Source organism: Triturus cristatus, chromosome 3_2 (genome assembly GCF_964204655.1).
Source record: "Triturus cristatus chromosome 3_2, aTriCri1.1, whole genome shotgun sequence".
NCBI lineage: Eukaryota > Metazoa > Chordata > Amphibia > Caudata > Salamandridae > Triturus > Triturus cristatus.
The window spans coordinates 681,607,770-681,629,911 of record NC_140584.1 but is presented as its reverse complement, the minus strand read 5'-3'; the positions used below and the strand labels follow the sequence as shown (position 1 = coordinate 681,629,911).

General features: G+C 43.4%; 1 protein-coding gene across 1 annotated transcript in view; it reads right to left on the bottom strand.

Moving 5' to 3' along the window:
- Window positions 1–22,142, bottom strand: part of DUSP19 (dual specificity phosphatase 19) — a 91,505-nt gene that overhangs the window by 19,509 nt on the left and 49,854 nt on the right. The window contains exon 3 of the mRNA XM_085648704.1: window positions 5,856–6,008. Coding sequence (XP_085504830.1) covers window positions 5,856–6,008 — 153 coding nt within the window. The remainder of the gene's footprint in view (window positions 1–5,855; window positions 6,009–22,142) is intronic.

Sequence of the window (22,142 nt, the reverse complement as noted above, 5' to 3'; positions counted from 1 at the left end):
AGGACGCTCCTGGGCACAGAGCTTAAATATGTTAAAACAAGGATACAACTCTCATGCAACGGGGTCTGGTGATGAAAAATATTGTGTAACTAAGCAATCACTACTAAAAAGTGCTTTCATAAGCCTAACAAGTAGGGTAGAAACTAAATAACAAACTAGTAAAAAGTTAGTTTACAGTGATTTATAACAATGTCAGGCCAAACTTAAAAGGGGGGAGGGCCTTAAAGAACTAAAAAAGCACATGAACCACAACAAATGCAAAACAGTTGAAGAGGATGCACATATCATACAGTTTGCAAGATAAGGTGCAGGGTATAATTGCCAACAATTCTGTCCTGACAAAAGATGGAGGGACTCTCCATATGAGATCAGTATTAAGGCTTAGTTGCACAAGATCTTGTATTGTACCATATGGTGAAAACCTAGCAGGTTTTTTGTTTTTTTTAGAGTCAAGAGAGTGTGATTAAGAGAGTATGATGTATTCTTGGCCAATGAACAACATATTAGTACATGTTGTGCATATACTAGTCTTTACTAGCAGTCTTGACATTTACTCAGAGATAAATTGAAAAGGTCCTACATTATCAATTGAAGTTTGGCAGATCAACAAAAAAAATTGACTCTAGTGACCGATTTTATTCAAAGAACCCAGTATCAGGGTTTAATCAATACACTACCGAAGTGAAAATTGTATATGTGCTTTTTTTTTTTATCTCTACTTACTATAGTTTGCAAGTCGTTATTCAGACATTTGTTGTTACTAAAACACCCTGCAGCTTCTCCTAGTGGGACAATAATTCTTTATTTATAGATGAGCACACTTCCCTTGTTTGTATCCATTTGCTCCACTGATTTTAAAAGTGAGGACTCTTCTGAACAGAAGTCACTGTGTAAGATCCCCTGAAGCCCAACCCCGAGGCCAAAGAGAGACTGTACCAGTAGGACAGCCACTTAGTGAAACATTTTTGATCGATTTGTCCTGTCCTCAAGATTGGTTATTTTCTTATTCAAGAACCTGTAGCATTCTAGACCTGATGTGGTGGAGACAACTAGAACACCTTGGCCATGTAGTAAAAGGTGCACGTGGCATCGACGTGGTGCAAGCACTTGTTTTATGTGGACCAGGTGCAGTTTGATAGTAAAGAAAGGGCTTCAAGGCTCATTGCATGACAGCAAATGAATTCTCTAATATGCATGTGGCTTTCCTAATGCAATGGAATCTGGAGTTCCCTGTTGCATGCCCCATTACAGCAGATGCAATGGAGAAGCACTCATTGCCAAAGACAGCAAACTATTTGTATCTCCACCACAGGGTAAATGGTAAGAGAACAAGGCGGGTCTCTCAGGCCCTCAGGAGTCTTTCCAAGGCTGTGCAGTGACAGGCAGCATCACATGGGAGGGAGGCCCAGAAAGTCTATGACTTTTTTCCCTATGGCACATGACACCCACAATATAATTCCCCTCTATGTGCTTCTAAAGTAGACAGCTGTGCCAGAGAACCCGTATTACAGATTTTTAATACAGTATAATTAACCATTCAGTAAAATTAAGAACGCAGTCTGGTATTTGGTGTGCTGTAGAGGAATGAGGCATCACCCCTTTTTTGCCTCCGTTATTAATGTGGTGTGGAACAACCACTTGGAATGGCCTATCCCTTTTCCGCTTCACCTATGAAAGACTGATGTTAAAAACGCAGTCACCTCCAATGTGCGTCACGCACATGAGCGATAACAGGCAACAGTTTCTCTCCGCTGCAACTTTACTTTGTTCTTGCACAGCTATTCCAGGTTCATCTGAAAGCCTACCCTGTCACTTCCGATGTGTACAACGATTGCAATGGAAAGTGTAAAAGACGATTTCCTGGTTGTTAGAGTTGAGGGGAGTGTCCAGCATCTCTTACCCACCAACATTGTCCATTATTTTACCGATGCTGCAGGCCAAGTTATATTTTCGTTGCAACGGACGTTAAAAGTGGTCTGTTAATGCCTTGCGATGGTTCTAGCAATACCCTATGAGCCACCACCAATAGGTTTGAATGTGCATTTACATTCGTATGACATATAAGGATCAGAGAGCAGAGCCTGTGTGGTTCTACATGCTCTGCTCTCCCATCCATTTTATTTAAATTGTGCTCTTTAGAAACCTAATGCTGAGGTCTATTTCAGTGCCTGTTGTGGATGAGAATGCTGTTCCTGGTTTTCAGCTTGCTTCCAGAACATCAGGCATTTAAAGGAGAATAATTATGGCTGTGCGTAATTTTTGACAATACACTTTCTTTTCACACAATTTGCTTGTGATTTTATTTTTGTAAACTAATTGTTATATCTATCAAATTACCACATTATCACTATCACACCTGGATCATTACAATGCTTACAACACTAGAACCGCGAAAAGATATGCAAGGCAATTACAAGTTCCAGACTTTCTCATCCACCTTGGTCTTCAGTCCTAAGAAATGCAATCATGATCCTTTTTTCTCCAAATGCAGCAATGGAGGAATGCTTAGTTCGGACTTGACAGCGCAGCAGTCTGCTATACCTATTGTTATTAATTCTTTAAAATATACTTAGAGCTGGCTTTAGCTTCAACCAGAAGAGTATTTCTGTCTATCTTCATACTACTGGTATTTTGGTGTATCAATCCCCCTTCTATTTTGCTTTTCTTGCAAAGCATGTGGGAATAGTTTATATTTCAAAAGTACACTAAATTGTCCCAAATACATTTTTGTCTTATAAATGCATTGTGTATAGAAAGCAATGCTTTTTAGGTCTAGCATTCAAGACCTCTTGTATATACTTTAGTATATAAATCAAAAAGCTAAGGTGCACCACACATGTACAGTGATAATCAATTAAGACAATACATATGGTCTCATTCCAATTACAAGACGGAAAAGTATTCCTTAATTTTGTTTCTTTATTCCGAGTTCATAAAACATTTACAGTGCGGCACAGCCGACGCGTTTCGTCCCAAGACAGGACTTCTTCACGGCAGTTTATATGAGAGATCAGTTGTAAACTCCATAATCGATATTAGTAATATGAGAAATAGATCCTCTCTAAAGTTTTCTTCCATATGAGGGAATCTTCCCTATACTGAGTGTGTCCAAGACCGTGGTGATAACATCGGTTTGGCTGGCAAGTTTATCAAAGATTTGTTTAAAGGACGTATTTACCAAACCGCAATATGCTGGTTGCGATTGGAAAAAAAGGATAGGCTCCCAGATAGATCCTCCGATACGATAAAACAGGTGCTGTAAATTAGAAGGTTCCACTGTTAGTTTCAATAGTACCATTATACTTTAGTATATACTTCTTTGCGGGATTACATCCCGCTGACTGATTTTAATTTGTTTGTTTCAGTGTCTTGTAAAAATCTTTGCTTGCTAGTGGTCAATCCTTCCTCTTTGTCCCTCATTTTGGTTGTTTGTTTCCTCCCACCGCGCAGTGACCAAGTAATCTATATTTAAATCTTGGCTGTTTATCTGTTCATTTGGGGGACTATTTGTTTGTTTCCTGCTTGTGTTACTCTGCCAGTGTTCAGCTTCAGCACCCGTAGCTGCTTGCATTTTAATACAACATTCATCCCTCCCAACTCCTCCCATATCGCTCTTCACCCAAGTGTTTGTCTTTCTCTTGATCAGCACGGCGTCTGCTTTACGGAAGCCGCATTTAATGTTTCAGCATGATGCCGCGCCCCTTTCTTTCTGTATGACCTGGCGACTGATTCAGGAGGCCGCGCCCCTTTATTTTAATTTGCACACTTGCTAGTTTCCCCTATTGCCAGATTATTTGTTGCCGCATGGTAACTCTATGGTCCTAACTATAATTTTCTGCGCACTTGTAACATTTTGCTGATGAACAGCACAGTGCTCACTTCAGGGTCGCCACACTTCACCTTTAGACATGGAGCTGCTTCAGGAACCCACTCCCCTTTCTTTAGTTCTACATAGCATGGCGGCCGCTTTGGCAATGTATGATCACAAAAACGTGCCTTCTCCAACAAGGTACCAACTACGTCTGCAATAAAATACAACAGTTCTTCCGTTGTTCAGATCTCTGGTTCATTGTACTACTTTGGGGGAGCATCCAATCTTTCTAAAATATGCATACTGTGTGCCTTCTTTCTAGTTCAATGGCACAGTCTGGAGCAGCTCTCTCGGATTGGCACAGTCTCTCTGCTGACATTTTGTGCCTGTCGCGGTCTGTTTACATTTACCTTGGTTTACATTTCAGTTTACCTCCAGCTTGGGCTGTGGCAGACTGCGATTGTGGTGAAAGATGCACCGGAATGGGGTTGGGGCCGCTGGTAGCATCACCAAGAAGTAACTAGGAGAAGTAAGGAACCTGTAGTGGTAAATGTAAACTTTTCTAACTCATACATTCTGCAGTCACCCTCATTATTTTGTTGCGCTCTCCAAGACACAACTCATGCCAGAATCTAACAATTGTTGCAGGCACCATGACCCTTGAAACAACAAATTTAAAACATCAAAGGGTGAGCTGGCAACAAAAATTGTGTTTCACATTGTTTGAAATCACGTTATGTTATTGCCATTTGGATAGCACTTTCAGCCATTATGGTGACTCCGAAGCACTATCATCCTCAGTGCGGAACTGAAGGAACCATTGTTAAAAATATGTGATGGGATGGTTGTTCGTGGTTAGTAGAAATTTTACTCACGCTCTAGTTTTGAATAGGATTGTGTGAATTAATGTAGTAGAAGGGTATAGTGTTTTACATGGGCAGCAACTCGTTTTGATACTGGAACTCTCCTAGTTGAATGAGAGCGCTTAAAGTAGGGGTAGAGTTTCACAGGGCATTCTTATGATGAGAGTGTTGGAGCAAAGACTGTCTTGCAAGGCTGGATGGAGGCTGTATTGCAGCCACCTCAGAAATTGAAGCACAGAGGAAGGCAAGCATTTACAAATATAACTTGAAAATTGTGTTCATGTCCCTCTGTGTACATGTACGTGCCTCTGTGTATGTGACACTGCTTTTCATTTGTTTGTTTCAGTGTCCTTTCACCCATCTATCATTTCATTCTTACATCATGCATCTGTTCTCTAAGATATATAGGTAAAGACTACTAGTTAGTAAAAAAAAAAAAGTACTTCTCAATGCAGTGCTATAATGTGCCTATTAGTGTCAAAGCTTCTTTGTTAAAGAAATACACCTTTTTGAATTTTGAAGAGACTCTATCATATTTTCATTAAATAGCACAGAAGCCCATCATCGTGTGTGTGGCCGTTCACCAGTGGCACGTGAAGTAACAGTAGCCGTTGTGTAGCACCCAGGATAATGTACCGCATGGTTAAAAACGTATAAGGTACCAAATGCAAGACATATTGGCTATGCCAATGCTCGTTTTGTTTTCTAGTGTTGCAGTTCTCAAAATGTTTTTTGTCACAGCTAAAAACACATGCTAGGTCTATAAGCTTCCCAATGCCTTTTAAATGTTGTTTGGCCTGTAAAGACATTTAATGAACCAGTCCTTTGAAGCAGAAGCATCGATTGGTTCGGCAGGAAAAGCTATACTAACATGCTCTTCTGCGTTTCAATTGAACACAGTGTGGGTGGGGCAAAGTAATGTTGGGGAGTTCCAAAACATATCTGTGCACCTTGTATAGAAGGAAAACAAAAAAATATTTTCTCTAACGTTTCCATTAGAAACATTTTGTTTTCATATTTTAGACCTTTCTTCTTTTCTAATTAGGAACCGTATGTTCTATGTTTCCCCTACTGGATCACGGATTTGAGAAGTTTTTAGGAAGCAAGTGGTACATTAAAACAATTGCTGAAAACATTATTTTATACTTTAAGATGACACACAAAATACAAATAACATTTACCTCCTTTTTTACTTCCTCAAGAAAATCAAAACATTCTAAGAAATATGATGTGATATCGGTCTCGGGAAGATCCAATATTGAAATACTCTTACACTTGAAGTCATCTGGAAAAGGATTTGTAACTCCATAAGCAACATTCAGTATATGGGTAACCTTAAAAAAGAAAAAAGTTACAGTTAAAATGTAAATCTCTATGCTATTAAAAGATAAATGTATAATTAAATATTAGCATTTCTTTATTTGACTAGATACTAATTATGTAAATGCTACACAGCATAGGTATTACATAAGTATAAATCAAAAGAGGAGCAAAGAAACACGCTATAAATGATAAGCCTCATCATTTAAAACTATTATGTGTAACAACTTATAGTAGACAAGTACAGGATGTACAAGTGTCTGACAAAAAGTATAATTTTTAAGTGCACTTAATTGACGTTCATTCCACAAGTCACTAAATGCAATTTCTGACATTAATAGGATTTTGTCTGATGGTAAGTGGATTACCGAGCACACTGACATTTTCTCTGAATTTTTCCTCATTTGTATTCTTTGAGGCTTTCAAAAGAAAAGAAAAATTCCTTTAAAAGTCGCCTGTGCAAAAAAGCGTATGGGAATATCACATAATTTACTATGTAAAGCAGGGAGTAACAACTGCCAGTTTCCTTCCTCAAACAAGCATTGGGAAAGCCACAGATCTCACATTTGAAAGTCGTTAGTCGGCCTTTAGGCTGTGCCAATTCTTGCTGTGGATGCTCAACAGGATTGAGAAAAATAAGCTAAATTCCAGACACAGCGTAATGACGTATATGCATGCATCCACACATCATGACACAGCAGCTATTTTGTTTTTTGGTCCAATCATGATGACATACCCTCACATGCTGCGTCACCATGCCTACATGCTCAAAAGAGATGGTGGAGGCTATGTTTTTTTTTTTTTTACCATTAACCGATCCAATGTGGCAGACACTTATTTTGCAATGGTAAATTTAAAAACTAAAGAGCGAACGCGTATTAGGGAAAGGATTGCCCAGAAGTAAATAGCAGCAATAAAAACAAGCAATGCAATAGGTCTTGCATTTGTGAAAGCTAGAGATATTGGCGTTGTAAATGATAATGTTTTTACATTTTTTTGTTTGTTTACAGTGGAGTGATTGACACGTTTTTCTTTCTTGTATAGAGTTTGTACTAGATCAAATGTGACAGAATGAGTTGAGTATAATTTGATTTGTTGATTACATTATAAGAGTGTTGGCCTGGGCGCTGTGAAGGATGCAAAGGTATCTGTGAATGACTCGACCTTTCATTTTAGGAGCGATGTGCAAGGGAAGGCGAATAAAGTCATAAGCTATGTTTAGCAAAATAATTCTTTTTTGGTTCAAACAAAGCGAGCAGCTAACCAGGTGGTGCTAATGGTTGCTATTTAAGCTAATTATTGATAACAGCATGTATTATTTCTATATTTTAACATTTAAACAAATGCAGTCATACGTGCTGAATGTAGGAAGCTGGGTTTCTGTTGCAGTAACCCTCCCCCACTTTTTGCCAGACTACTGATGTACTTTGACTTGATGTCCCCTGGGTCCTTGCCAATCAGGTTCCCAGGGCCGGTGTTCCTTCCAAAACTGTACCTTGTACCCCCAATTGTCACCTCTCTGGCCACGTTTCAGACCCTTGTAAAAGGTACCAAGGGCACTGTGGCCAGGGAAGGCCTCTAAGGACTGCATCACTTATTGTGCCACCCTTAGAGACCTTGACTCAGACAGACAGACAGACAGACAGACAGACACACACACACACACACACACACACACACACACACACACAATGTTTTGGTGCAGAAGAAAGTAAAGAGTCGATATGGCACACATCCCTGTGTGCCACGCCTACAACCCCCTGCCCTGGCATAGGTCAGCCACCCCTCTAGCTGGGTGCCCTATACCAGTGGTGAGGGTACAGGTGCATGAGCCCTGTACCCCTACAGAGTCTAGACCAATTCTTAGAAACTGTAAGTGCAGTAATACCATTAAGAGTATATGGTGCTGGGAGTTTGTCATTATGAACTCCACAGCACCATAATGGCTTTACTGAAAACTGGGAAGTTTGGTAACAAACGTCTCAGCACATTAAACCCACACTGATGACAGTGCAGGATTTAATGAAAAATGCACTCAGAGAGCATCTTTGAGATACCCCCTGAAAAACAACCAGCCTCTGGTGGGTTTCCTGACTGGTACACCCCAACCTGCCTCCACATGTTTTTGGACCCCCGGGGTGGGAGCCTTCGCTCCCTGAGCCCAGAAACAAAGCCTTTCTTGGGCAGAGGTGGTCACACCTCCCGCAGGCCAGGATGAGCCATCTGTGGCAGGGGAGCTTCAAAGGACTTGCTGCCTTTGTAATGCGACCACCAGCCTCTCCTGCTGTCAGGAGTAGGCCCCCTTCCTGTCTCCCCTCCTTTTCGGTGGGAAGACATGTGGGAAAAATTAGCACAATCCAGGTGTGCCCACCTCTGCCAACCCCACCCCTCAGGTGGGGAAGGCGAGGTGAAGCCCATTCTTCAGTGCCCACCATCTTGCAGATGGCATGCACTCTCCAATCAGGACTATGGAATTGTGCCCACTCCCCCACATGGGGTCAGCACACAAAGGGTGTAGTCACCCTAAGGTCAGTAGCCCATTGGCTACTAACCTCGAGACCCCTAAAACGCCCCCTAAATACAGTATTTAGGGGCAGCCCTGAACCAAGAAGGCAGATTCCCACTACCTAAGAAAAAGGACGAAAGAAGATGCCCAGCAGAGGACACTGCATAGAAGAACGGACTTGGGCCCCAGCCCTACCGGCCCATTTGCAGTTTCCAGAGATCCTGCGCCAAAAGTCGCCTTGTCCTGCAGCCAGCAACCTCCAGAACCCCTGGGAGGACTGACTGCCTTCAACAAAGACCGGATCTCCTGTGAACAGCTGCTCTGTTCAAAAGAATCCCCAAAACAGACTCCGAGCCTGCTAAGGACAAAGAAACCCGATGCCTGGAACCACCACTGCACGCGTTGCCTATGGCCTGAGTTGTAGTGGCCCACTAGTCTCAGGGAGGTGCCCCAGCGCTCCAGAGTCTGAGTCCACCGTGGGTTGACCCTACCAGGACTCCTCGACGTCGCCTGCAGCCTCTGCACAGAGATTTCACCCCCAACGCGAGTGGCCTGGCAAGGTGAAATCCAACCTCAAAAGAAACCCCTGCATCCAGCTGGCCTGCGCCCTGGAGAAAAGAACCCAAGGTGCACCTATGTCCCCGAGCCCTCCAACTTACCCGTCCAGCAGTTGGTTCCTACCAGTAGTCTTCCTGGACCGAACCTACAGCGAAAACCCAAAAACGAGAATCCCCATTGAAAACAACAGGGCACCCGATGACAAAACAGCATCCTGCAACCAGCCGCCCCAGCGCCGCTGTGGGTGCACTTTGTGTGCTAAACCGGATCCCCCTTTGCCCTGAGCCTAACACCAGGAGCTTTGCTCCCACAACCTTGTGGCCTGCTCGTGAGCAGCCACAAACCGGAGGCCCCCTATTCTCCACTGGATAACAATGGGACTCAGCACTCTGCACCTGGCTGCCCTAGTGCCGCTGAGGGTGCTTTGAGAGTGCATCCTTGACCCTGGGGGGAATCCTGTTTCCATGGTTCTAACCCCAGAATACCAACTCCCACAAACTTGTACTTACCTGCAAACCGTTAACCTCATTTTTCTCCATATTGACTGTGTGTCCTTGAAAATTGTTTTAAATGTGGAGTTGGTTTTGTATGAAAAACTGCAAATAACTAAAAACTGCTTTACTTACCTTTTCTCTAGGAAATGTCCCAGTGTGATATCTAGGCATATCCCACTGAGTAGAAAAAGTAATTATAAAGTAATCTGAAAAGTAACCAAAGTAACCAAAAGTAATCTAACAGTAATTTCCACTGTACTGAAAGCATTTACATACCTGTAACAAAGACATTTTCATTCAGCTTGCTTGTATGTGTAGTATAAGCTTTATTCAATATAAAAATATCATAAAAGCAGTACATTTTCGGATAAAAAGAGACACTTATTTACAGAATTAAATTTAAAAAACAATTAAACCATCACCTAAAACAGCTTATACAGATACGGTTTCCGATACATATTTTTGTTCATGATTTGGTTGCACAAACCTTAAAAAGTCGAAAACTAAAAGTATGAACTGAAGCCCTATGTAAAAAAGGGAGACCCAATTCTATAACCCTAGCTAGGTGGACGCTGATCACAATTAGTGTCTGCACTAATTAAGCAATTAGGCTTCCTAGCCAAAATCTTACTTCTTGTTAACCAGGCAGAGCCCAAGAATTTGGCCACCCTGCATATCAAAGTAAGTGAGGAGGAATCTGTACATAAAATGCGGAGAGCATTACGATGGCTCATTGGGCCCAGTAATTGACAAACCGGCTTTAGCCACCTCTTTCTGGGGAGCCTATACGCCGGACAGGCGAACAAGAGATGTGCAATGGACTCATTGTGATAAGCACAACCCGGACAGGGTAAAGGTGTCGTGTTTGGCCCTTTCCAGCATGCAACTAAGCTGTTGGTAGGGAGAGTCCCAAATCTCAACTTCATATACAGTGCCCTGTCTCTAGGAATCTGGATGAAATCCAAATAAGGTTCCAATGTGCAGGTGGTTTTATGCTGGAAGAATCCCTCCGCCAATTTCCCCAGTCTGGGATTTTGAGTGACCTGTATCTGCACCCATTCCCAGTACATTTTTTTTAAAACCTGCTTTGTAGGTGGGGTCTGGCTACACCATGCCTCATTTAGACTAATGGGGTACAAAAGGGGGTGGTGATGGACGGAGCATCAGAACCAATCAAACACTCACACCCAGTCAACAGATCTGGGTTTAATCCATCACCGTTCTTTTGCCCACTACACCACCCGAGTTTAGACATGGCCATATGCAAATCAGTCTGACCCTGTGCCTCATGGGAACAGTCCAGCCCGAACTGCCAAGCCATGTCTTCCCTGGACCGGAATCAAGCATCCTAGGACCGGTTTCTGGCTATCAGCCGTCATCAGCCAGGATAGCTTGACTCCAGTGGCGTAGTGAGCACGGGTCCCACGTCTGGGAATACCCATCCCACTTAGGGCAAAAAGCGTTACAACAAACAAATGATGGACGGAATGCTGACAATGCAGACATTCTCCCCCAGTCAAGAGATCTGGGTTAAATCCATCGTTCTTTTGCCCACTACACCACCCCAGTTTAGACATGGCCATATGCAAATCAGTCTTGACCCTGTGCCTCATGGGAACAGTCCAGCCCGAACTGCCAAGCCATGTCTTCCCTGGACCGGAATCAAGCATCCTAGGACCGGTTTCTGGCTATCAGCCGTCATCAGCCAGGATAGCTTGACTCCAGTGGCGTAGTGAGCACGGGTCCCACGTCTGGGAATACCCATCCCACTTAGGGCAAAAAGCGTTACAACAAACAAATGATGGACGGAATGCTGACAATGCAGACATTCTCCCCCAGTCAAGAGCTCTGGGTTAAATCCATCGTTCTTTTGCCCACTACACCACCCCAGTTTAGACATGGCCATATGCAAATCAGTCTGACCCTGTGCCTCATGGGAACAGTCCAGCCCGAACTGCCAAGCCATGCCTTCCCTGGACTGGAAACAAGCTTCCTAGGACCGGTTTCTGGCATTTCAGCCGTCTTCAGCCAGGCTTGCTTGAATCCAGTGGCAAAGTGAGCAAGGGACTCACGTCTGAGCATACCCTGCCAACTTATGGCGAACAAAGCGGTACAAAAGGGGGTGGTGATGGACGGAGCATCAGAACCAATCAAACACTCACACCCAGTCAACAGATCTGGGTATAATCAGGCACAGGGTCAGACTGATTTGCATATGGCCATGTCTGAACTGGGGTGGCAGAGTGGGCTAAAGCACCAGGTTACAACATACTGGATGATCTGTTTTCCTAGATTGAGATTGCCCTGAAGAAGTCCTAGGTTAAAAAGGACGAAACGCTTTGGCTGATGGTTGTTGGAATAATAAAGAAGAAAAACATCATACATCTTGTATTAGCAACGACTTATTTTATTGGAATAGGATACCTCAAGATCTATGACATGTTTCCTCATGGACTCCGTTACCTGACAAATTGGGGTGCTGTTACAATTTAGTTTGTTTGTTTTGTATCCCCAGGACAGGGGAGGTGCACTGGACAGGGGGGCACATTTGGTAATTTGAACACAAATGTGCCAGTTTCAGTTATTACTTTGGTAATTTACGGTATGGGTGCACTCACTTTTAGGGTCCACTGTCTATTTTTCGAGTTTCATGCCACATCCAGGGGTACCCACCAACGGGCCATTGCGCAAAAGAACAAGGAAGTGGCATTATGCAATTATGTAACTCTTTAACCAACAGGAAGAAAATTGACAGCACCAGAACCTATCTTGTGGCAAGGAACAGACACTAGGCCACAGTACAGGATGGCAATGCAGCCAGAACAAGGCTCAGTTACAGGAGCACTATTACCAAGACACCTCAGACATAGAAGAAGGACATGTCTACACGACCACTATCACCAAGACACAGCACAGAACATAGAAGCGCGCCCAGCCATGGATCCTACAGAACCAGCACCGATACTGGCACCACTGTGGGCGTGGGTGGGCAAACAAATGTCTGACCTCACTAAAAAAGTCTAGAACAACTGACCTCACCTCCAGGAATGGAACTAGAAGCCTGCGGACTGTTTCCGCTTCTGGTTTCAGCAGCTATCCACTCAAAGGAAAAATACAGTAGGTGCAGATCTCTACAGGCCCGCCAGGCACACTCGCAGTGTTTGTAGCTGCTAGAGGTAGCCGGGGAAAGAGACCGCCTGTTGAAACTGAGAAAGTGCACATTAATCATCATCTTTAAACTAAGCCTTAATTCAAATAAATAAATGTTAATGGATTAACGGAAAATAATTTCACATCGTGCATAGACTGGGGTAATGGGATGTATTTGACAGTGGTCTTATATAACAATAAATATATTACTGTGGTTGCACATATTTTAGAAATACATACTTTGAAAGCACATAGAAGAGCTGCACCATATTATAAATATTTGCTTCTCGTAGGTCTGGCTTGAAGACAGCTCATGTTTTTTTTAAAAATTGTAGTAAAACCACATATGTACATATGTGCATGCATGCATACCTACATACATACCTTCATACAAAAATACATAATGCAGACATGAACTTTCAGTCAGCCCTCTTCATCCCTTAGTTTGTTCAAATAATGTTCACATTTTGCTTACGTCCAGCACAGCATGCAGCAGTGGAAAATGAGTCAGCCAATTTAGTTCATTGGCAACCTTTCACTGTGAGTGGGAGTCATTTTCTTGATCACAAAACAAAAAAAAAAAAGTGCACGCTGTACAAGGCCAGGGCTATTGACTTTGGAAAGGCTTCTTTTATTTTACATACCGGTGCCGCTCCTCTGCGCTTTTACCAGGAAAAGCAGAATCAAAAGCAAAGCGGTACAAGAAAAACATATGATTGGGTGGCTCGCTTGGTATCGGACAGGCGAGGTCTCTGTTAATGATATAAATCCGGGTGCTTTTCGCTGTTCCAAAGAATGACGTGTCCGAGCCACAAGGAATAAAATAAACTGAGACGTAGCATGAAAAAAGAGCCTTTAACGTGTCCTATGTCGGCTGTAAGGGGTTAGCAATACCTGTGCGTGGCCTGATGCCTTGGTGTCATTAAATACAGTAGGAATAACACCTTTTTATGTAGGCATTGAGATGACAAAACTCTAAAGAAACTCTTTGTAAATATTGTCTGCAAATCTTTCATCCTGCAGCTCTCTTTTGCCCACGGGAGCCCCCTCCTTGTCTGCCTCTTTGTCCTGGTGGGACCAGAGTCCCAGGACAACATCGGACAATACCCAGCTCCTTCCTGCAGCACCAGTCAACAGATAGGGGGACTACAGGTCCCAGTGTGCAGTGCGAGCACAACCAGGTGCCGCCAGTGAGGGGGAGGCGCCTGACATCGCGCTCAAAACGCTGCCTCTCCCCTGCGGCGTGGGACGCGCGCGGGCCGCGCCCGGGCAAAGCCCGGGCCAAGGGCAGGCCCATCCTTGCCTGTCATTGCCAGGAAGAGGCAGGGCAGGGACAGACCCCTTTCATCCAACCTTTTGGGACATAAACCAGAAGACTCTTAAGATACTGTGTGGTCTAAGGATCGTGTAGCACATCTGGTCCTGTTGAGCTGCTGTAATCTATTTGCCCCCGGGAGCTGCGAAGTTGTTAAAACATATTAGAAGTGTACTAATGTTTTAAAGTCTATTATCCCCTACTTGGTATAAATATCTCTTTTGTTACAGGTCTAACTATTTAGTTTTGGTTTTATAATGGGCAAAATGAAAGCCATGGAGGGCACAGGGGGGGTCATGCTGGTGGGACAGGTAAAGGGAAAAAGGCCAGAAAAATAGCAAAGAAAGCAGATGTGATCAACAATTGTGTTATGAATTGAATTGACAACCTTATCACATAGTGTGAAGGGCTATTGGGAGTCAACCCACTAGCTCCAATCGATCCTGTTAACTCTTTATTTGCAAAGGAACTTATTCCCTAGCGTCCAACTATCATCCCGCCTATGTTTCAGAAAACTCATCGCAAGGATACAGTGGCCTGTAAGGAGAACACACAATCAGACCCTAAATCCCATCTGATGATCGATACATCCTCCAAATTGCCCATCTCTTCTGTCCAGGATGTTAATTGTCACATCAAACCTTTAATCATCTGCACAAATCGTTTTTCAGTATTGGCAGGGGAATCAGAATCCCGTGAAGAGGATCAATCCTCACATTCTATGACAACCTTAGAGAAGAGCCCAACTGAGACAAATGACACTTGTTCTTTTTCACTACAGACCCTTCTCCAAACTGTTAAATCACTTCAGAAGGAGGTTGGATCCATGAAAGTGATGATTAAGGAGCTTGTGGCCACTGTTAAACTTTTAGTTTCTAACAATATATTACAAACACCAGCCATTTGAGTACCATCTAACTCGCATCAGACATTAACACCAGGAGACCCAATAGATAGTGGCCAGCCACTAGCTCACACAGCTCTTTCGGGACGAGCCGCTAAGGCTCTGCCTGCTAATCTGGCAGGCTCTTCAGGAATTCCCCCCCCCCCCTAATGCTCTGCATAAACCTCTTTATTCTAAAGTTGCTGCAAATTGTAGAAGGCCAACTGAAGTTTTACCCGTTCCTCCTCTGGGAAGAAATACACCTTTCCAACAGAGCAAGGAACTACTCTACCCCCCTGTACAAGCGCAGACAGTCTTTATGGGTAATGTTCCCAAAATAGGTGCAAGATATGAGAATGACGACTCCCTGATAAAGAAGACCATACATGGGTTACGCCATGTCAGGGGTTGCCGCTCGCTGATCAGGGAAGACATAGTCAGGGCACGGAGATGCATGTCTATCAACCAGATTACCGACTGCATCGAACTTACCCTGACTAACCCAGACCTAGCGGAAAGCCTCTTTGCACTCGAGTATAGAACTTGCTCTCCTGACTCTTCATCTATTCAGATTAGGCGTTTCCCAACAATTGCTGCGGCCAGGGCTCACGATAGTGCGAAGCTAATATCCACATTAAGAGGGTCCCCGTTTGAGGCTGTGGATTAACTATGTCGGGCTTACCAGCCTCGGCAGGAACTACAACTCACCCCAACTACTAATAATCAAAGCGCCCCCAACATTACTCGTTCAAGTACCATCTTTGACGAATCTCTAACCATGTTACAACAGCCATAGTGGTAACCTAGGTTGCAGCTCAAGGGACCAGGGGGTCGTAGTGCTTGTTAACACCTCTGTTTCACATCCCGTTCCACTTTGGTTGACAAAACAAATCCTTATCTGTGATGGAACTCCAACATCCCAGCTTAAAATTCTGTCTTGGAATATTGCAGGTCTTCATAGTAAAATGTTGCTCCCCGATTGGAACGACTTGATTGAGGAACACCATATCTGCATATTCCAAGAAACATGGAGCTTAGCTCCACTATATAAATCTGGTTATACTTGATTTTTTAAATTTGCTACCTCCGCGGGGAGAGGGCGGCCCTCTGGAAGTCTCATCGTTTGGATAAAGATTGACATGGCTGCCAAATTACTGAACATCACTGTGACAGCCCAGATATTATGTGGCTTTCGATCAAGCGAAGCAGAGGAGGTAAAACCCTTGAGTTGTTTAATGTCTATATAAGGGGAACACCAGGGGGCAAAACGTCAAACATTGTCCTGTCCTTAGAACATGAGCTTGCCAACCGCCCACCAAATTCACACGTTATGATAGTACGAGATTTTAATTGCACCTTTGAGCCACTAGACTCCGAGGACTTGCTAGGGACAGAGGAAGAAGACACAAAGTGGGTTGTTCCATTGCTAAATATACCTTCTATTAGGAAGTGGTCCCAAATTGCAATTCAGATCAACGCACTTGCCCTAGAAATAGGACTAAGGGCTGTGAATGGCAAAATCCCCTCTGATGTTTTAGGAGCCAATACATTTAACAGAGTAAATTGCCTCTCACGTATTGATTATATATTAGTAGACGTGAGACTCTGGAAATTGATAATAGATAGGAAGTGCTCCCTTCTTTTGACAGTGACCACTATACGCTATGTTTGAGCATGGAAACCCCTTTGGCTCTCCCCTGTCCCCCAAATCAGTCTCAAGGGCCCCTTATGACAACGAAAGAACGGATTCCTTCAAGCTATAGAAGGTTCCTCAAATGGCCTAGAGTCGCTGCCCAAGAATCTTCGATGACGGGCATTAGTCACGCCCCGAGCACAAACACTGCTCTATTACAGGAAGCCCTCGGTGAAACAGATGGCCTGACAAAGATAAAAGAACTATACAATAGAATGGCAGATCAGATTGGATCCTATTTCATAGCGCAAAACACTGGCAAACTAAGTGGAGGTGCCAAAAAGCGCTACTCTTGGTTCAACTGGGATTGTAGAGAGAAAAAAAGGCCCTGGTCTTAGCAATAAAAAGCAAAAATTGCTCCCTAACTAAAGAATCCAGAAAGATCTATAAAATTGCAATCTATTGTGCGAAGTTGGAGTGGGACAAGTCCCACTGGCAGAACCTAAAAGACGCAAGTACAGCTAGAGACCCCAACCTCTTCTGGAATATGGTTAGGCGATCAGGCAACAAAGATCCAGACCTGATTCCTAACCATATTACAAGCCAGGATTGGTTTCATCATTTTGAGAAGCTCTACTCAGGTACTAACTTAACTCCCCAAGAGGAACCACATGATTACTTAAATCCTCACTCTGCTTTGAATACTATTGACCTCTTCACACTAGAAGAAGTAGAGATAGCCATAAAGAAAATAGTCCCAGCAAAAGCCCCGGGACCCGATGGCCTCCCAGGAGATCTTTTCCTCGCAGACTCCCCTAATTAGGCAAATTATGTTATGCTTTTAATTAATTCCATCGCAAGGGGTAGTGCAGTACCTGAGTCATGAAAGGGTGCGGAGGTGGTACCGATTTTTAAAAAAGGTGCAAGGGATGACCCTGCCAACTACCGTCCAATCAGTTTGATTGATGCTATGCAAAAAGTAGTTGGCAGGGTGCTATTGCAGAGAATTCACCACTGGGTGGACGAAGAGAATATCCTCTCCCAATATCAAGAGGGATTAAGGGCCTGCACAGGGACAGTGGAGTGGACCAAGCATTTAGGCTAATTTTAATTTACTGGAAGGTGGTCCTAATCGGCAAGGGCAGTCTTTATTTGGCTTTTATCGACCTAAAGACTGCCTTTGACCTGGTCCCTCGTGAGCGGTTGTGGCATCTGTTAGGCGAAATGGGTATGCCATCGCTGCTATTGAACCTGTTGATTCGCCTACACGAGAGCAATTATGCCCAAGTGAGGTGGGGGTCCCAAGGACAAAAAACAGATAGGATCCCTGTAAATAGAGGAGTACGCCAAGGCTGCGTCCTGGCACCCACCCTGTTCTCTCTATATATAAACAGGGTGGTTAGCTTTCTCCAAGAGTTTCCATCTGACGCCCCTGCCCTGGCTGGTGACAGGTTCCCCACTCTTCTCTTCGCAGACGACACACTGCTCATCTCTAAGATGCCGGCAGGGCTACAAAAACTTCTAGACAGATTCCACCTCTTCTGCGAGTCCAGGGGGCTGATTGTCTATACCCCCAAGACTAAATTAATGGCATTTAATCCTTGTAGGTCATATAGAGGCAATTTAATTTTAGACGGAACCCGCTTGGAAAAAGTAACAACGTTTGATTACTTAGGAATTAGGCTAGTTGAGACAATGCAGTGAAAATATCACATTGACAAAATGCTGTTGAATCATAAACGTGCGGCAGGGGCACTAGCAAGAGAGCATCGCTCCTCACAGAGCAAACCTGTGGTCCCCTCCCTCACAATTTACGCAGCCAAAGCAGTTAGTTCAGCACTTTACGGTGCTGAATTATGGGGCTTTGAGAATGTGGATAGCATTAGTAGATCAGAGCACACATTTCTAAGAGATCTAGTGATGCTCCTCTGCAATGTACCATTGAAACCACTGATGAGCGACATGGGTAGGCACTCTTTTAAAGACGTAGCCAGGTTACGGCCATTGCTATTTTGGGACCGTTTATGCTGGACTCCTGAGCTTACCAGCTATGCTTCTGCGCTCACAGAAGTAATGGCTTTAGATAGCAATCAAAGAAATAGCTGGGTGCTAAATCTTTAAAAAAACTTTTGGCACTCGGGCTTAAGGAGTCATGGGATTCGGAAACTCCACATAGCAAGGCTGAGCTCAAAAGGTCCTATTGGGCTTGGGTCAATGCCCAGGAGCTTAGTAATCAAAGAGTAGGAAGACTCACAGAAGAATTTTTCCTTCATAAGCAACATATTCTTCTAGAACCATACCTAGATTTTATCCAGAAACCACGAGATAGAGCACTTTATATACAGTTTAGGGTAAGTTCAACTGCAAAGTGGAGCGCCCCATATCAGACACCAGCGGGGTGACCCTGCTGCAAAGCCTCAACTTATGTTTGCCTGCCCCGTCTATAAAAGTGCTAGAACAAGATGGCTCAAGCCCATCTGCAGACAATTGGGCACATATGAACATCGCACTGCCTTACGTATTTTAAAGTCAGATGCACATACCATTTTTGCCTGTGGTGTGGCCAAGTACCTCGGTTGTGCTTGGATAGTAAGGTTCAAATTTCTGCACGGAGTATCCTGATGAATTATTATGCTTCTATGACATTTTTAGTCTATTGGTTTGCACAAGTACTGCACTGTCACTTTACATCATAGCCCTTTTATTCCAAAAGTAAAAACAAAAAAACTATATCTATCATGCGAAAGAAGGGCTAGAATGAATCTATCTTAACGATGTTTTTCATTTTTTTGTCACTTATAGTCTGCTCCTGTTATCTTCTAGATAATGCAAATGTAATGAATTTAATTAATCTAGTGGATTTTTTCTTAATTGATGCTTTTTTTGATAACTTGTATTGTTTATATATATTGAAAAATGTAAGATTGCTAATGCTTTTAAGATACTTGTTGTCGAAATAAAGCTATTTTGACTATTTAAAATTAGCACTATAATGTCCCAGTTTTTTGTCGGGCACCTCGATAACACACAACGAGTGTACCCGTGACTCAAATCAGCCTGCATGCCAGCTGGGAAATATAAATAAACTTTGCTGGAAAGTGAGTGTAATTATCGCATTCCCTCGGATGCTGTTGGACGCCAGACTCCTCTCATCTCTCAAGCTGTGCCCTTAAAAGCAGCTTTTCAGATGCCACAATGAAATGTTACAGACTTTACTAAAGTATAGGGGTGGCTCAGTTACTGAAACACTTGGCACATCTGCTATGATTTGCAGACTATGAGTTTACATTCAGGCAGGGCCACATACAGCGTTCCATCCTTTCAAGGACAGCAAATTGAGTACCACTGCAGTGGCTAAAGATAACATTTAATTTAGTGTGTCTAGAAATGGACTAAGTGTAGTAAAGAGCACTATATCGAAAACAAGTTAATCACGGACATGTTTGTTTTACTGGGATGCAAATGTGTGCTACATTTGATTTAATTGAATTTGCTTTTAAATCTACGCGTATTGAGCCATTCTGTCGATGTTCACTGGGAGTGGCTGGGTGTAGGGCTGTGAAAAGTTTACTGTGGTGCCATAAGCTTTTGACCATGTCTTTTCTACAACGCTACTTCCTGTGATGTCGCACTTCCTGTATTGTCACTGTCAGTAATGTCAAAGGTTGTACCTTAAAGATCAGCCCTGCTGTTTCCTTACCAGAGATTGAGCTCCTGAGCAGCAGGTCTACCCTTCACATAGCCTGAAAATGGCTGCCACCTACCGCAGAGGTACTGTCAACCCTCCCAGGCGACGGATCCTTAGCTACCGAAAAAGATCTTAATATGCTGGAGCTCTGAAATGTATTTTTATGTGGAGGTAAAATGGTGTAGTTTGCATGTGTGTAGAGGATGCAAAATCTGAAATGTGAAAAGAATACGTGTGGGGAAAAAAGATCTTGATATGCTTGAGCTCTGAAATGAATGTGTCTGCCTTGTGTGAAGTCAGCGCAGGGGAGAGGTGCGGGGCAGAGGGACAGGCACGGCGAGTTAAGAACACAAAGAAAGAAAGCATGTCTAGAGATACAGACTACCAACTAGGGTGCATGTTTTCATGTGCAGGTAATATGGTGTCGTTTGTATGTGCGTAGCGGATGCAAAATCTGAAATGTGAAAAGAATACGCGTGGGGAAAAAAGATCTTGACATGCTTGAGCTCTGAAATGTATGTGTGTGCCTTGAGTGAAGTCAGCGCCACAGTGAAAGTGAAAGCTAAATCAAGCTCGCGAAAGTGAGAGCGCGGTGGGAGCACTTGAAAGCTAACATCGCCAGAGAGGAGACGCCGTGCGCGTGCACATTGGCTGTCCAGGCAAGTGCACATGTCCTGTCCCCCTTCACCCACCAAACCGATAACAGTAAGTCTCGCCAAGGCGGGCAGCGCATGCGCTGCTTCGCTAGGCGAGACCTAAAAAAGGCACAAATAATTTGTTGAAAAACAAGCTATACGCCAGAATGCATGTCCTATAAACCCAGCGTGGTTTCAAAGAGCAGCCCTCTTGAGGGTTAATAGAGCGCATGCTTTCTTGAACTGATGATAAAATGCCATTGCTATTTTAACAGTCGTCAGCAGGAATATGCCTTTGGGGAGTGGGGCAGTGGGATCATCTGAGCTGTGCCAGCTGCAAACCTACAACAGATTTTTAGAAACGATTTGCAACAGGAATCCTTTAAAAAATATCCTCATAGTGTTAAAATTGCCCTTGAATCGTGTAAGACAACGTGAGAAACTTGCAAAATTATGTTTGTAATGTCTCCGGTCCCACGTAAACATGTGTTTGAGTACTGCCTTACCTCTTAATTGCAACGCTAATGTGGCACATTCGCAGTGTTGGGAGGGGGAGGTATAATTAACGTTATTTTTGTCATACACACATATGTATTTTTACCTTATCCTGATAGCCAAGACTTTGGAGTCAGTCACTTATTGTAGCATGCTCTTGCGGTAAGTGCTTTCTGGTAGGAAGAGGACGCAGTATTAATTAAATCCATAGAGACATTTAGGTTAAGCATAAAAAGATGGCGACCGAGTACTCGTGTAGTATACTCCTCGATTTATAACTACTAAAATAAAGAGACGCTATGTTCATCACGCTATTTGGAGTGACTAACATGGAGGACGACAATTTATTTGGAATTCTGGCACCCCTTAGTTGTATATTGATGCTGGTTTTTTGTGCGTTCATAATTGCGAACAAGGAAATTTAGATTGATTTTGAAGCAACATAAATTTAAAATGGAAGGCACTATTTTTATTAAATTTACCAAGTGTAGATATAGTCGGATCTTGCTGTTAAGCAAATTATTTAGGGTATTGTTAAAAGATTTGCGCTTTTAGGTTCTTTCAAGATGGCGTTGATGGAAACAAGGCTGAACGCGAGCCGTGTCAACCAGGCCGTCACATGATGTAGGGCATAAGGTCAAAAGTGCTGCTTTTCACTCACTCGCCTTGTACTCGAGGAGCCGGCGTGAGGGATGTTGGATGACCTAATTATGAAACTATATAGTGAGAAACAGAATGGGTCCGTGTGAGTAAATAAATCACGCTCTGGGGTGAATTTTTAGTTTTTGAGT